This window comes from Equus asinus, chromosome 11 (assembly GCF_041296235.1).
Source record: "Equus asinus isolate D_3611 breed Donkey chromosome 11, EquAss-T2T_v2, whole genome shotgun sequence".
Taxonomy (NCBI): Eukaryota; Metazoa; Chordata; class Mammalia; order Perissodactyla; family Equidae; genus Equus; species Equus asinus.
Window position 1 is genome coordinate 84,307,156 of NC_091800.1, and position 16,966 is coordinate 84,324,121.

Genomic DNA, 16,966 nt, shown 5'->3' on the forward strand with positions numbered 1-16,966 from the left:
CCCAGAATGCGACGTTGCTTGGAAGTAGGATTATTACAGGTGTAACTGGTTGAGTTGAGGTCACGCTGGAGTAGGGTCATCACAGGTGTAGCTGGTTAAGTTGAGGTCACGCTGGGGGGGGTAGGGTCATCACAGGTGTAGCTGGTTAAGTTGAGGTCACCTGGAGCAGGGTCCTCACAGGTGTAGCTGGTTAAGTTGGGGCAGGGTCATCACAGGTGTAGCTGGTTAAGTTGAGGTCACCTGGAGCAGGGTCATCACAGGTGTAGCTGGTTAAGTTGGGAGGGGGAACATTCCTGTGGTTGTGAGCCTCCCAGGACGCAGGACTTTGTCATGACAGCCCCACGAGCCGAACACACGAGGAGCCCAGTGAATGCAGAGCACAGGCCGAGGAGACAGGCTCCTGGGGGGAGGAAACGTGCCCTGAGCACTCAGCCCACACACAGCATCTGCCAGACAGGAGCAAGTGGCATTTGTGGGGCCGGAAAGGACGGAACAGCACCACCACTCTCCCAGAGGCAGTGGCAGCCCCGTTGCCCCAATTAAAAACCTGAGGCTCGAAAGAATGAACCACTCATTCCCCAGGCTAGGAGAAAACAGAGCCAGGTCCGTCTGACCTCGTGCTGCTGTGGAAGGCCAAGGGTGGAGATGCGGCCAGAGGGGCTGTGACTCAGAGGAGCCGTCAGCCGTGAAGTCCCTCCTGCCCCTCCGTCCTCCATGATAAATTCCAATATGATTAAATTCCTAAACACTTAAGCAATTATCCATAGTAACAATTAGAAATTCCGGGGGTGATCAATCAGACGTTCCCCTCTAAGGACTAATTCCTCCATTTAGGGGGCAGGGCAGATGCTGACAGAAACAGTGGGGCCACGTCACTCCTGCACAGAAGAGAAATGAGCACAGCTGGGGTCCCCAGTCCCCACCCCTTCGCTGAAAGGAGGTTCATGTCCACAGGGTCGAGCCCAGGCCCACTGGAGCTGCACGCCCACGTGAGCTTTTTCGGGGTAACCATCCCGGTGGGCCCCACACAGTCCCACTTACAGCGCAGAAGTGCCAGCATCCTGAGAAACTGTTCCCGGCCCCCACCCCAGGACAGTCGGTCGCCCTAGTTTGTAGCCTAGGCCCAGGAAGTCTTGGAAGGACAGACCTGGACCACCCAGGGCACGGGAGGTGCCACCTGCAGCCGAAACAGTGCGGGGCTCGGCTTGGAGGAGATGCCCCGGGCCTTCGCGGTTCATCTCCGAGGGTCTCCCTGGCTCATCTCAGAAACCAGGCGCCCCGGTGGGAACAGCCCATATGGTCTCCTCTAGGGCTGCCTTCAAAATTCTTACCTTCACACCCAAATATGCTCTCCCTTCACCAGTGTTATCCCCAAGGACATGGCTTCTTACCTGCAGTTTAATTTTGTTCCCACCTTGCCGCCGGAAGTCCTAAAGGCTTCGGGATTCCCATCTGAGTTTGGTGCACACGCCGGATGCACGTCCAACACGGATGTTTCAGAGAGGGACAGACGCGGCTGCTCTGTGCCTGGGCTCCTGGACCTGGCCTCCCGGGCGAAGGCCCGCCCTCCTGTCCTGGTCCCCCTCCAGCCGGGCACCTGGCAGGGAATTAACACCGGTGTGTCTGGGAGGCGAGGCCTCCCTCCCCCATCCCTCTCTCGCACCTCGAGGCCGAGAACTTTGCCCGCCTCCCCGACCTGGAATGTCACCAGACGGAGTGACACCACAGCCCTCACCATGCTGTCCCAGCCCTGGGGGCTGGCCCTCCTCTGCCTTCTGCTCGGCCTGCAGGGGTCTCTGGCTGCAGGTATGTTGGGGGGACGGTTCCCTGTCAGCCCCATGCAAGGGCAGCAGGCTGTGGGCAGCCAGACCTTCCCTGGTGTGGACATTCCTGTCCACGGAGGCTTTGCTGGCGGCTCCCGTGTGATCTGCTTTCCTTCCAAAAGCAAACAGTCCCCAGGCCCATGCCGAGCGCTGGTGGGAAGCCTGCTGCTGACGGTGCAGGCTTTGGCAGAATTATTTTTCAAAGACTTTCGGGAGCCGGCGGCACTTTCCGGGCCACCAGTGGGGCCCCAGCCAGGCAGCTGGGCCCGCGTGCAGACTCTGGGGCTCAGGGCGGGGGGGTGGGGGATGCTGCCCTCTCTCTCTGTGCTCCCAGCTCTCCACCGGCCAGAGCCAGGGACAGCGAGGGGACACTGGGCCACTCCACCACCTGATGGCGGCCACCCTCCCCTCCCCTTGCAGGCGCTGGGAGGCTGAGAGGGAACGGGGGGCGCTTCATAAGCTGTCCTTGTCGTGACTCCAGTACCGGGTGCGGCCGTGGTTGAAACAGGGTGCAGACACTGTCCTCTAAAATCTGGTTCACATCGTCCTCCACATCCCACAGTGAGAAAGTAGCCTGGGGTCTGCATGATGGTGTCGCTGCCCTGGTGACCACAGGCGCCCAGAGCCTGTCTGGAGAAAGTCAGGGCCACCGTTGTGCTCTTCAGGGCAGGGAAGAGCAGCGGGCTGCGAGTCATTTTCACCGTCTTCCTCGTCCTGATCTGTCTTTTCCAAGTTCCCCGCCATAATCGTGTTTCCCTCTATCGTCGGAGTTGCCTCTGTTTCCCTGAGAGCTTTTGGTGTGAAAGTGCTCTCCTCCAAGGGCAGATGGTTCTTTTCTGGCCAGCTGTGGCCCGGCCGTGGTCTCCCGTCTCAGGTCCACCCCACCTGGGCTCCGTGGCCACCTCCCCTCTCGGGAGCCTCCACTCTTTGATTTTCCCTCAACCTCTCCTTCTAAACCAGATCCATTCCCCAGGAATACAGACATGTGAAACTCTCTAGTTCTAAAGGGGAAAAGATGAGGCCTCCGTCAGCCCAGGAGGCCGGGAGCCACCACACCCCCCTTCCTGCCCCCACCCCCACTCGATAACCTTCCTGCCTGTCCCAGACGTCCCCTTGCTCACACACCAGCAGCTTCTGATGGAGGACGGACATGACATGGTCCTCTGCTCTCCATCTACACTTGTCTCTCCTCTGGGACTCAGTTTCCACACTTGGCTTCTGCCCCTCGACACAGCTTTGTTCCCACCTCCGTCTTCTCACCCCACACGCCCACAGCACACCCCTCAGAGCGCGTGGCACACAGTGCGACCATACCGGGCTCCAGGGCTCCTGGCCTTGTCCCCACCCTGACGTCAGCTTCTGCACAATTGTCCTCAACCTCAACATCCTCACCTCTGTCACCAAGCCCCCTCCCAGGGTGCGGTCCCCATGTCTGCCTGGGTGTCTGAAAGAACCCTCACTTCAAGGTGTTCCAACTGGTCCCGTTACCCCACCCCCCCCGGGTGGCCTTGGGTAAGCTCTCGCCTCACCCACCTCCCTTCCTCATAAGTAAAATGGGAACACCAGCTACCTGCAGGCAACTATTGGCGTCACTGTGAGAGGCCAGGAGGAGGCACAGAGGTGCTCTGCTCTTCGTGGCACCGGACAGGCGCTCAGGAAGGGGCCCGGGGGAGGCACAGCTCTTGAGCTAAGGCTGTGTCGCAGGGTTTCGGAGAAGAGAGGCAGATGCGCGAAGGCAGCAGATCCAGAGCTGGCTGCAAGAGGGCAGATGCCTGGGAGAAATGGGGTTCGAGGGCCGGATGGGGGACGTGGACGGGCAGCGGGCAGCGGGGTGGGGGAGGAAGGCCAACCCACATGGAGGGCTGAGTGAGGGTTCTCAGTCTACGGGGAAGCTGGGTAAGAGAGCTGAGATTCAGAGACATTTCCAGCCAAAAATAAGATGTTTGGGTAAGGAGGGAGAGCTGAAGCTGGAAGTGGGGCGAGAGTCTCTAGAGTAGAAAGGCCAAAACCTGAAGGACACCAAACTCCATGACTGGCAGCAATGGAGGCCAGGAAGGAGTCTGGGAGGGAGGAGGGACCAGAGGAGCCCAGACCTCGGCGGCCAGGGGAGGGAGTGTCCAGACGCAGATGGTGGTCAGCAGGTGTCCTGCCACCCAGAAAGTTCTCTGAGGAGCCTGTGGAATTCTAAAGCAGGGATTCGGGGGGGCTTTTGTTTACAATGGGTCTAAGAGTCACTGTAAGAACCTCGGTGGAGGGTAAGGAACGTTCCTTCCAGAGCGTGGTCTTAAAGGGAGAGAGGGAGGTTGGCGGCAAAGCCGAGCAAGGGTTTGGGTGGGTTGGTAGGAGGAAAGAACCAACCACGTTGGGAAGGAACTCGGGTTCCAGAAGAGCTGTGAACAACGGGCCCTGCATGCAGTGAGTGGGAGTGGAGAAGAGCAATGTCCACCCCTCCCCACCCTGCCACCCTCGGGCCTTCCCCACCACACCTCACCCCCGCCCACGCCCAGCCTCTCCCTGCTGCCTGACCTGCTCAGCCTTGCTCAATGCACATCCTGTAGGACCCCCCACCCCCCGCCATGTGAGCCCTCCAGGGCACTCACTCAACGCTCCAGATGGAAGGTTCAAGGTCGCACCACCTTTGGTGCTGGGAGGCGGCAGATGCACGTTTTGATTATAGAAGTTACATGTGTTGATTGTACACATTTTAGAACAGAATAACTTTCAATCTTCAAAGTTAGTTTTTTATGTGTATTCTTTCAATAAATGACATTTACATACATATGTTCATTTTTCACATATGTTCACATTTTTATTTACGAGAAAGGAATTATACTGTATATGTGGTTTTATCTTCTTTTTTCACTTAATATCACATCTTTTTTTTAAAGATTTTATTTTTCCTTTTTCTCCCTAAGCCCCCTGGTACATAGTTGTATATTCTAGTTGTGGGTCCTTCTAGTTGTGGCATGTGGAATGCCACCTCAGTGTGGCTTGATGAGTGGTGCCATGTCCGCGCCCAGGTTTCAAACGGGGGAAACCCTGGGCCGCTGAAGCAGAGCGTGCAACCTTAACCACTCGGCCACGGAGCCGGCCCCAGAATCACATCTTCTTGATCCTTCTATGTCATGGTAGCACAGGACACCAGTCTTGGTCTGTTTCAGATTATTATTATCAATAGCTCTCCTGAGGGTGAGGTTTCCGTGCAAACGTCTGAGTGTGTCTGCAGGATCAACCCCTAGAAGTGAAGGGCCCAGGCCCGAAGCCTGAGTGCGTCGTTATCACTCAGTGCACGTGTTGCCTTGTCCTTGTCCCTAAAGGCTGTGCATGCTGATCGTCGCCAGCCCGCCATGAGGACGCACTTCCATTCCAACTTCAGCCAGGCCCACGGACAGGAACCATTGACTCCCATTACTAACTGGGACTAGACCAGTGTGGACGGTTCCCAGCACTGAATGGGACAGACCAGTGTGGACAGTTCCCAGTACTGAGTGGGAATGACCAGTGTGGACAGTTCCCAGCACTGAATGGGACTGACCAGTGTGGACAGTTCCCAGCACTGAATGGGACTGACCAGTGTGGACAGTGCCTAGCACTGAGTGAGACAGACCAATGTGGACGGTTCCCAGTGCTGAATGGGACAGACCAGTGTAGATGGTTCCCAGCACTGAGTGGGACTGACCAGTGTGGATGGTTCCCAGCACTGAGTGGGACAGACCAGTGTAGATGGTTCCCAGCACTGAGTGGGACTGACCAGTGTGGATGGTTCCCAGCACTGAGTGGGACTGACCAGTGTGGCTGGTTCCCAGCACTGAGTGGGACTGACCAGTGTGGCTGGTTCCCAGCACTGAGTGGGACTGACCAGTGTGGCTGGTTTCCGCACCGTCTCAGCGTGGCAGGTTGTGAATGTTCACAGGCTCCCACTTCTCAGTCTTCATCACCCAGGAGGAAGCCCACAGCATCTTGCACAGGCAAAGGCGTGCTAACTGGTTCCTGGAGGAGCTGAAGCCCGGCTCCCTGGAGCGGGAGTGCAAGGAGGAGCAGTGCTCCTTTGAGGAGGCCCGGGAGATCTTCAAGGACACTGAGAGGACGGTGAGTCCACCTCCAGGGGATGCCCTGTGTGCTGAGTCCAGGAAGGGAGCTACGTGACGGCCGGGGTGGCTCCTGTGTCTCGGGGGCCATGTCTCTCCCCTCCGTGGTTGTGAGCGCTCCATGCGCAGGGGAACACACGGGGGCTCCAGTTTGCACAGCCCGTCCTCGTCTGGTCTCTTTCCCTCCTAAGGATGACTTCGCTTCCCTCAGTCAGAGCTGCAGTGCTGTACACCATCCTGTTTCCAGGGACGTCCTCCTCTCCGCCACACCATGCATCCTAATTTTTGCATCCGAAAATATAGCTTGAGAATTACGCTCAGTGTGTCCTTTGGCTTCCCAAGGAAGGCCCCCACCCCTAAGCCGCCTGTGTGTCACGGAGGTGCTGCAACCAGCAGACGTCTGAGAGGCTGGCCTGGAGAGCCTCTCGCTGCCGTGCCACCTGGGGCCCTCCTTGGGGAAGCTCGTGTGGGGAGACCTCCAGGAAACCACCGCTGCCTCCAACACCCGTCGGCCACGCGGTCGAGGGTCCGTGTTTCTGTTTTCACTCTGAAAGATGCACATCCAAATGGTAGCACCAAAAGGTCACCAAATGACTGACCATGAGTCAGGCTATGATGAGACAAGACCACACCGCACACTCAGAGGATACACATGTCACACTCACAGGACACACACTCACAGGGCACACGTCACACTCACAGGATGCCTCACCTCACACTCACAGGACACACTCATGGCACACATCACACTCACAGGACACCTCACCTCACACTCACAGGACACACACTCACAGGGCATGCGTTACACTCACAGGACACGTGTCATACTCAGGACACATGTGTCACACAGGACACACACAGGGCACATGTCACACTCACAGGCCACCTCACACCCCACAGGAAGTAGGGCTCTCTGAGACAGAGGCTAACACAACCCTTTCCAGGTACACTGAGTATGGTCATCCGTGTGTCTGCGGACCACGTGGTTCTCAAAGCGTTCGCATCTTCTGTTCTCACAGCAACCCTGTGAGCTCTATCCAGGCGGTCCACAGACTCCTCAGGAGTCAGTTTTACTGAGGGAGCCCCTGCACTTCCTGGAATGCCTTTGCGTGCGTCACCGACCGTCTCCTCTTGTCAGCCCGTGTGTCTGGATGGTCACCCTGCCATCAGAGGAGGGAATGGAGGCTCAGAACGTGTGTCTCATCTGGGTCCACAGCTGGAGGTGGCAGAATTGGGGCTGAAACTCAAGCGTTCTGACTTGGGAATGGGAAATCTGTGACCTTGGTGGCCATAGAGATCCGGGTAGGGAAGGTGGGGGAGGCGGGGATGAGGAAAAACTTCCTCCCCTACTCGAATCCACCTCATCTCCAGAGGAAAAGTCTGGCTTCTGGAGCCCATCACACAGGCCCCAGGTGAGAAGCTCCCGCCTGCACTGCCTGCCAGGTCGTCAGTTCCTCCCAGGGACCATAAGTATTTGCTCTGGTGAACATGTCTCACGTGCTTCCTCTTTGTTCCCTCAGAAGCAGTTCTGGCTTTCCTACACAGGTGAGCAGATGAACAGTCCGTTTTGATTCCGCCCGCCAGCCGTCCTCCTCAGCACGCTAACACTGACTCACTCCACAGACGGGGACCAGTGCGCCTCAAATCCGTGCCAGAACGGAGGTTCCTGCGAGGACCAGCTCCAGTCCTACATCTGCTTCTGCCTCGACGGTTTTGAGGGCCGGAACTGTGAGACAAGTGAGGAACCCCAGAGCTTGCAGACAGGGCCCCGGGAGGCTGATGGGCAGGGCCTGGCTGGGCACGGGGCTGGGCCTTGGCGCCAGAGGAAGCTGTTCTAGATGAGCTGGAAGACTCCTGCCAACCTGAGGGTCCTGGATCGGGGGTTCTCAGGTGCTAATGCTCAAACCTGATTGCACCCGTCTCTTTCTGGGAAATATAAAAACCCTTGGGCTTCCAGCACTGGGAAATTCTGAGGCACCTGGAGGGGGCCCAGGTGAGTCCCTCCAACACTGCCCAGCTTGCTCGTGTCCCACCAGCCAGCACACTGGAGTAGACTACCTTCCCTACTTGCTGTTACAAAAGTATGTGGTCTTTTTTCACCTTCCAAATATTAAAGTACCGCAAAGTTCAGGGGTCCCCCCAGACCATCCTCAGGTTCAATAATCTGCCAGAAGGACTCACAGAGCTCACTGAAGGCTGATATGCTCCAGTTACAGTTGACCACAGCTAAAGGATGGAGATTAAAGCCAGCAAAGGAACCAGATGCCAGCTTCCAGCTGTCCTCTCCCATGGGGGTCACACGCACAGCTTTTCATTTTCTAAGACTGATGTCTTAGATGACAAGTGACAAGATGTACAGAGTATTACCAATCTAGGAAGCGCCCCTGGGCCTCGCTGTCCAGAGGTTTTACTGGGGCTCAGTCACATAGACATGGCTCACCTCAGTCTCCAGCCCCTCCAGAGGGGGAGCTGATACTGTGTGGCCCAAGGCCCCCAGGGAAACAAGCTGTTATCAGGCAGATTAAATTAAAAGTTCCAACTTAGCCAGAGAGGGTGTAGAGCTCACCTCCCGGGAGCCGAAGACAAAGGCAGCATCTCTTGGGCAAGGCTAACCCTTTATTACACAAAAGTTCATTGCAATACAGAATGAGCTCTTCCGGGCCACAGCTGCCTTCTGCTCTAAGCAGAACAGAGGCCAGAGAAAGTGAAGCAAAAACTAAGGAGATGCTTCCTGAGAGTTCTGGGGCAAAAAAACCTCAGTGTCTTTGCCTGGCCTTTGATGCTCAGCATCCCTGGTGTGAATTCACTCCCAGGATTTTTGATGCTTAGCAGTTCTGGTGTGAACCATTCAAGACCTTTAAACGTCAGGAGCCCTGGTATGAATTCACACCCAGGACTGGCCTTCCCCCTGGGGGTCCTGAACTTACACAGAGAGCCAATCCCATTTCCCACATCAAAGGGCTCTCCTTCAGAGCCAGATCAAACGTTCTTTGTCTCTGTCTGTCCGAGCCAGTGGTCAGCCCCGGGCCAGCTCACGGGGGCACCAGGACCTGGCTGTAGACCGGTCTCATCCCTCTGGCCTCTCGCTGGCAGGTGTCCTGTTGAGTTGTCCACTGGGGACTTTTGCTTTCCCCCAGCCCTCCTCAGCTCCTGGGAGGGTGACACTGCATGCCCGCCCTGCATCCCCACTGTCTAGCCTGGGACCCCCCCTAAGTCCAGGTCCTGCCCTTCTGGATCAATCTGCAGAGGGAGGTGGTGTCGGGCTCAGTCTCTGTAGCCAGCAGCTGAGGGCCATCTTAGTGCAGAATTCTGCCCGTGGCCCAGGGAGGGGTGGCCACCAGGGCTGGCTTTCCCTGACCAGTGGAGGCCCTCTCAGGCTGTCCCCGTCTGTCCTCAGACACGGACGACCAGCTGATCTGCATGAACAACAACGGGGACTGTGAGCAATACTGCAGTGACCACGCAGGGGCCAGGCGCTCCTGCTGGTGCCACGAGGGGTACACGCTCCAGGCCAACGGGGTGTCCTGCACACCCACAGGTAAGGGGTTCTCAGGCACCGTGCTCCAGGGGCTACATACTGTTTCCTTTTAGCCCCAGTTCCTGCTTGCCACAAATTCTCTTATTGGCCAAAAGATGAGAAGTGGGGCACACACCCACTGTGGATCTCCTCCGTGCTGACCACTCCACGCAGCAAGGCCAGGAGGACACAAGAGTGGAGGTGGCCGCCCCCACCTCAGTGCAGGCCAGGACAACAGCGGGTGGGGAACAGTGACAGAGCCCTGGGAGCAGCTTCCTGGCTGGGCCTCCGGCCACCTGCCCATTCTAGCGGGGCCAGCGGAGCAGCAGGAGGCTCTCCTGGCCCCACTCCCAGCGCCTAGACTCTGCTGGGAGTTCATGCCACACAGGGTCTGCACTGACGGCAACACAACTCTGCACTGCAAATCTTTTTTCAAGGCTAGTACTTTCAGGAAAATGGAAAACTATTCCAAACCAACCTCAAATTAACGGGGCTGCTGTTGCACAGGCTGAGGCACCCCAAGCCCTGTCTCTCTTCACACTGATGAGGTGTGCCCAGCCTTCTAAGGAGCCCCAAACTCAGTCACCACCTCCAGACGCTTTCCCTCCCAGCCCAGACTTTATTGGAGCAGACCAAACACGGAGAGTGCGGTCAAGCGGCAGCGCAGCGGTCTGAGAGGCTGGCTGGCCGTTAGACAGAAGCTCCTTCATCCATTAGTAAATTCAAGCAGCACATCTTTTTCCCCTGGAGAAACTATCAGCTTCAAGAAGTCAGGCCCTCTGCTCCTGCAAAGCCAGCCCCGGCCCCATCTGCCTACCAGCGGCGTCCACAGCCCCGGGCAGGAGCCAGAGGCAGAGCCTCTGCCCGCAGGGCTCAGGCCCTCTGCTCACCAGCACCTTCGTCCGGGGTGAGTCCGCATGGCTTGCTGACTTTTGTTTTGTACAGTTGAATACCCGTGTGGAAAAATACCTGTTCTGGAAAAAAGAAATGAGACCAAACCCCAAGGCCGAATTGTGGGAGGCAAGGTGTGCCCCAAAGGGCAGTGTCCCTGGCAGGTAAGACTTCAGGGCCTGGGAGGAAAGGGCGGGTCAGCCGCAGGACACCCCGGCCCCCAGTCACCCTGTTGCAGTCAGGATTCCTCCTCATTCTAAGTCCACGGTCGCCTGCAGGCAGCAACATCTGCATTTAGCTGGGATTTCATGCTCCAATGGCACCTCTGTCAGCTCACGAACCCTCCCACACCACCTCATCGTGGGCATGCCCGCTTACAGATGAGGCCACACACGCACTAAATGGCAGACGCAGGATTTGAACCCAGCTCCGTCGCCTCCACAGCTCCATCTACTGCCTGCCTCTGGGAGCTGAGATTCTTGATCCATGACAAAACCCTCCGCAGGCAGTCAGGTCTGTGGGGCCGTGGCCCCTCCAGGCCGCCTCTCTGTGAGGTCGCTGTGGGCCCAGTCCCTGTTGGAAATGCCAAGTCTCAGGCCCCCAGACCCCCTGGCCCAGAATCTGCATTTCACAAGAGCCCGGGGGGTGCACCCACGTGTGATTCGAGCCGCAAACTCAGGTCTGAGCCCGACTCAGTGGCTCCTCTTTAACTCTTCATGTGGGGACACCCCAAGTCAAACAGTGAGGGATTTTTAGAAATAAAGGTAAATCTACAAGAACTTTCAAGAGAAGTTGGAAAGTCACCTGTCACTGTGGGCTGACTCCAGGCTCTGGGCAGCTCCGGTCCTCTGGTTTGGCGTCCATCTGGCCCTTCTAGACCAGCCTCGGAAGTTGCATTTCTTGCTAAGCTGGCGGCCCTGCGTGCGCCCCACCTCCCCCCGCCCCGCCCCTCCTCCCACAGCAGCCAGGGCCTGGAGGGGCCTCCGAGGTCCAGGGCACTCCTCAGCTTTGCAGAACCCCAGGTTTTGGTGTTCAGAGGAATAATCTGAGCTAGACACGTCCAAATGGGGCTGGTGTGTTCACCAGAGTCCCCGAGATGGTTTGGCAAAGCCTCTGTGAGGTAGAGGTGGGTTGGCAGACGTGGCTGTCTCTGCATTTACGGCAGGGCATGCTTGGCTGGGCTCACTGCGCGTGACTGCAGCAGACACTGCTTCCCAGCACGTGCTTCCTGGGCCTGGCCCCACAAGACCTCATGTCTCAATGCCACTTAACCCCCACGACCCTGCCCAAGGGGTGGGTGCAACTCTCACCCCGTTTTACAGGTGAGGAAACTGAGGCCCAGTGAGATTCAGCACTTTGCTCAGGTCGGAGCTGAGACTTGGTCCCAGGAGGCACAGATCCAGGTTGTCACAGCCACCCCAGCCCAGCCTGCCCCTCAGAGCTGCAGCCACAGTCACCATCAGCCAGGACCGGGTTAGACTTCTGGGTGCCTGGTCCAGCCCTCACCTGCAGCAGCTGCGGCTCTGATCCACGGGAGGCTCTTTCTATCGTGGGGTTTTACTGTGGCTTCTCTGAGGGGCTCAGACTTGCCTCCCTGGGCTGCTTTGTCCTGCTGTCCACAACTCGGGACATTGGGCCCCAGATTGGCTGACCCCATTTCCAGTCTCTTCTCCTTGGTTGATTGACCTCAGCACAGCACATGGTGACCAGCAATAACCGGACCAGGACCATTTACCTGCTGGGCTGCCTCCCCCTCAGCCAGCCTGCCCTCTGGCCTGGCTGTCCGCAGGCAGCCAGGCCAGAGACTTGGGCTCCCTTCCCATTCATCCTAGGAGAATCACTGCAGGGAAAACATCTCCCCCCAAGATTCCCTCGGGGCCCCGCTCAGCACCCTGTTTGCTTCTAGGAAGAAGAAAGAAGGAAGCATTCCCTGCGGGTCCCCTGGGTGCCGACTACTGGGCTCAGTGCTTCACCGGTTATTTCCTTTGCTCCTCACATGCTCTGGGAACACGGCCTTGGCCTGACCTTTCCAAATCGGGCGTGTTGGGTCACACTTGGGTGACAACACTGGGAGGTGCACAGAGGGGTCCAGCACCCACACTCCCATCATCAGGCCAGCACCCGAGGCTTTCCTTCCCTCAGCGGTGGGGTGGCCACCTGCTGGAGTGGCCTCGGAACAGCTTTCCCAAGGAAGGGCTCTGGGAGCCCCCAGGATTTCAGAAACCATCCTGTAAACCCAGCTGCCCCTGAGGGTGCCCGGGAAAGGGGAGGCCCCAAGGAAGCAGTGACAATAATGCAAGCTTCCAACCTGTTTTGTGCCCTTGACAGGCTCTCCTGAAGATGAACGGGGAGCTGCTGTGCGGGGGCACCCTGCTCGACACCACCTGGGTGGTCTCTGCAGCCCACTGTTTCGACAGAATCAGGAGCTGGAAAAACCTGACGGTGGTGCTGGGTAAGTCTGTGCTCACCTCCTCCTGACCAAGGAAGGCTCTTCAAAGACAACGACCCAGGGCTCAGCTTTGGGCCTCGAGCGGCTGACTTCCACAACCAGATGAGCTTTTTCAGAGAAACAGGCAGGGCCTGGGCAGACCCCACTGCCCAAGGGGTCCCACTGCGCCATCGTCCCTCAGCCTCTTTCCCATCTCAAATAAAGACATGGGGGCGGGAGGCGTGACGCTGTACCTGCTTTGTCTCTCTTGGGCCCTGAGGAGGATGCAGTCATGCAGGGCTCTGGGGCCACTGCGGGTGGGCCTCTGCCTTGTGGGCTTATGGGACAAGGACCCCCAAGGGAGTCCAGGCCCTATCTGGAAGAGCTGGGGGAATTGGGCAGCCCCTCCTCACCCACCCACAGCTGTCTGGCCTGACCCCCCCCCCATGTGCCTTCAGCCCCAGGTTCCAGAGTCACCCCTGAGTCACACCCTGCACGGAGCCCAGCAGCAGCCACTTGGGAGGCTGCTCAGGCCCCCTTGGGGCTGGATGCAGGGCCCCACCTGCCCCAAAGGAGACTCCAGGAAGGGTCATTCCCGAGGCTGTGGGGCAAGGACTGTGAGTGGTGCTGGTCTCCCTGCAGGAGAACACGACCTCAGCGAGGAGGACGGCGATGAGCAGGAGCAGCAAGTGGCTCAGATCATTGTCCCCGACAAGTACGTCCGGCTCAAGACGGACCACGACCTGGCTCTGCTTCGCCTGCGCAGGCCCGTGACCTTCACTGACTACGTGGTGCCCCTCTGTCTGCCCGAGAAGGCCTTCTCCGAGAGGACACTGACCTTAGTCCGCTTCTCGTCCGTCAGCGGCTGGGGCCAGCTCCTCCACAGGGGTGCCACGGCCCTTGAGCTCATGCTCATCAACGTGCCCCGGCTGAGAACCCAGGACTGTCTGGAGCAGTCACACAGGATGGAGGGCTCCCCAGCATTAACGGAGAACATGTTCTGTGCTGGCTACGTGGATGGGACACAGGATGCCTGCAAGGGCGACAGTGGGGGTCCGCACGCCACCAAGTTCCAGGGCACGTGGTACCTGACAGGCGTGGTCAGTTGGGGTGAGGGCTGTGCAGCTGTGGGCCACTTTGGGGTGTACACCAGGGTCTCCCAGTACACAGAGTGGCTGCGCAGGCTCATGCGCTCAGAGCCACACTCAGAAGGCCTCTTCCGGGCCCCGTTCCCCTAGCATGGGCATGCACTCTTCGGAATAAAGCTGCTGCTGCTGGGCTTGTCCTGGCATCAGGTCCTGTAAATTCTTCTGCCTCTTGGGGTGGGGAGGGGAGAGGGAGAGAGACGGGGGCCTGAGAGGGAGACAGAGGGACAGGCAAGGAGAAGAGCCCAAGAGAAGGAGAGTGAAGTATGAGGGATGCGGAGAGACTGAGAGACTGCGAGAGACTCAGAGATTCCAGGAGACAGACCAAGTGGGAAATAGAAAGACGACAGACACAGGAGAGTGGACGAGGGAGACAGGAGGCACTGCCGTGGTCTGGAGATGTGGCCATGCACGCCTGCACAGCTCTGCTCCATCTCAACGCCAACGCGGCGGAGGCGTGACAGGTGTATTCACACGCATGTGCTTTCTGAGGGCTGTCTTCTTTCATCTTCTTTTCTCTCTTACACGAATATTTCAACATTTCAGATACATTGGAAGCATCATCCATTCCTTTTGGCGAATATCCTTCCAGATCTTTCTATATATGTATTTTTTACCATAGAATGGAAGGGTCTCACGCACCACAGACCGTCTGCCACCCTTTCTCCCCTCTAACAGCAAACAGCCGGATCCCCTCAGAGCATTATCTCTGGCAGCCCGCCATTTGCGCATTGTCTGTAATTCACAACCTTGAGACCCTGGTGTCTGTCACCGAGCTGTTCTTTTCTTTCACAATTAATGACACACTGACATGAACTTTCTTACTTGGAGCCTGGTTTTTAAAACCAAGAGTTCTCTGAAGGATTTTGGAGGCCGTAGTTCCCAAACCCTACAGAACTGGGTGTTCTCTTCCTGCCAAGGCCCTAGTCCATGATGGCCCTAAAGAGAGCTCTGGGGAACACTGGCCTGAGGACCACCAGGGGCACTCCACGGAACACAGGTCCCCAGTCCCTCCTGGGGAATCAGGATCCAGGGGAGGACCCAGTGGGTTACCTTTTCATCAAGTCCCACGGGCAACTGTGGGGCCCCATAGGCCTCAGGTTGGGACGGAAACGACCAGGGGAGGGGATCGGATTCAAAAGTGGGCCCCACTTGAACTTGGCGAAGGTGGATGGAGAAAACCTGGCGGGTGCCCATCTCCCCTGGGACACACCTGGGGGACAGCGACTGGCCTGGCCTGTGCCTGGAATACCCACGGTGCTTAATGCCTGTGAGCTAGGCAGCCAGGGCTCACTCTGCTGAATGGTCAGCCATATTTAGTTTGGAGCAGACCAGGGACCCACAGGCTGCGGTTGGGGCTGAGTCCAGGCCACCTATTTGTGTAAATAAAGTTTTATTGGGACATGCCTACTCTTTCATGCATCATCCATGGCTGCTTAACACGCAGCGCTGAGTAGTTGGGACAGAGACCATCTGACCAAAGAGACCGTCTGATCTGCAGACCCACTGTGTCCACACCCTGGGTCTTTACAGAGAAGGTTTGCTCCCGGCTCAGGCTGTGACTATCAGGGATCCCACCGCACCATCGGGCCTGCAGTGGGAGACCAGACACTGGGCCAAACCTCCTGCATCAGAGTGGCCCTGCCTCTCACTCTTGGCCGAGTCGCTACCCTCTCTGTGCTTGTTTCCTTGTGTATGAAATGGGAGCCCCCCTCGATGCTTGTCATGAGGATGGAACCAGTGCTCCTAAAATGAGGTGCCAGGGAGGATTCGATCACATTGTCATGAACGGTAAAGCCGATTTGAAGACGTCTGGATGTCCTCCAGCTCAAAGGTTCAGGCTGCCAGGCACTCAGGGGAAGTTCTGCAGCCAAAATGCTCAAGGTCTCTGGAGGCCCTGAGCCCAGCGAGTCTCTTGTTTCTTTCTGGAAACGAAAGCTGGCTGGACTCCTCTTCCTGGGAAGAAGAGGGGAGGAGGGAGGAGCCCTCAGACCCACACGGGGTTAAACGGGGTCCTGGGTGGGTCGCTAGCTATGCCTCAGTTTCCCCAGGTGTCACAGTGCTGCGGTAAGCTGGGTGCTGGGCGACATCAGGATGATCCCTGAAGGCTAACAGACTTGACGTGCAGACACGCTCGCCATTAGAGATCATCTCCGTCTCTCCGAGAGCGGATCTCAGATCATCCTGACCACCAGGCACTGGGGCCAGGAAAGGGCTCATGCAGAACCCTGTCTCCCCCACGTGCTGGATGTGCCCAGAGACAGCATCGCAGCACAAAGAGACCAGGTGAGACAGACCCAGGGCATCGACTGCAGGTCATCCCAAGGACCAGGCTCTGCGTGTCACCGTGACCACCCTGCGAAAGACCAGCCCTGGCCTTGGGCCCCAAGCAGGAGCATTTTGGGACATCACTGATTCATTGGGTCCCTTGGTGACTACTGAGCACCTACTGTGTGCTAGACACCCCTCTGGGTGCTGGAGACAGAGCAGCAAACAAGCCAGACACAACGGGCTCGTATCCAAAGGACAGGGTGTCGGATGGTCCACCACGGCACGCAACGTGTCAGGGTGCTCGGTGCCCTGGAGTACAGTGCGGTCTCCCCCCCAGCCCCGCCCTCGGCTCTCTTGGCCCAGCACTGACCTCACTGACCAGTTCGCAGGCCTTGTCCTCCTGAGCCTGTAGTCCAGCTGCAGAGACCCCGATCAGCAGAGGGCTTGGGGCCGTGTCCCCAAGCCTGACACTCTGGGGAGGCTTTGGCTGGGTGGGTGGCCGGGTACCTGGTGTCCACCTACTGTGTGCACACCTCTCCTCCTCCCTCCAGGCTGCCCGTGGAGGGAGCGAGCTGCTTTCAGGGCCCAGACCTGAGGCGACTCCTCTTCCCTGGGGCCTGTCATTTGTCGTGAGGAGATGCAGCCCTAGTTCTGGGACCTCCCCGGGGATGAGAGCCAGGCAGGGGAGACTCTCGAATTCTGCAGAGCTGGTGAGCACTGAGCAAGCGTCCTCCATCCTTCCCGGCCCGGCACAAGGGGCCCAGGACAGGACAGGGGTGGGGCTGGTGGAGGAAGCCCCCAGG

General features: G+C 57.9%; 1 protein-coding gene across 1 annotated transcript; it reads left to right on the forward strand.

Annotated features, from left to right (window-relative positions):
• The first annotated feature begins 1,647 nt into the window (after positions 1-1,647).
• Positions 1,648-14,060, forward strand: F7 (coagulation factor VII). Its single transcript, XM_014854913.3, has 8 exons — positions 1,648-1,806; positions 5,752-5,912; positions 7,432-7,456; positions 7,535-7,648; positions 9,309-9,449; positions 10,374-10,483; positions 12,648-12,771; positions 13,390-14,060. Exons 1-8 carry the CDS (start codon positions 1,737-1,739, stop codon positions 13,983-13,985), a joined length of 1,341 nt encoding a protein of 446 aa, XP_014710399.2. The 5' UTR covers positions 1,648-1,736; the 3' UTR covers positions 13,986-14,060.
• Positions 14,061-16,966: the final 2,906 nt, after the last annotated feature.

Excerpts from the sequence above, each read along its gene's own strand:
- F7 (XM_014854913.3), top strand. The coding sequence starts at position 1,737 with ATGCTGTCCCAGCCCTGGGGGCTGGCCCTCCTCTGCCTTCTGCTCGGC. Across the intron at positions 5,913-7,431 it reads TCAAGGACACTGAGAGGACG|AAGCAGTTCTGGCTTTCCTA; the intron begins GTGAGTCCACCT and ends TTGTTCCCTCAG. Across the intron at positions 7,457-7,534 it reads GTTCTGGCTTTCCTACACAG|ACGGGGACCAGTGCGCCTCA; the intron begins GTGAGCAGATGA and ends CTCACTCCACAG.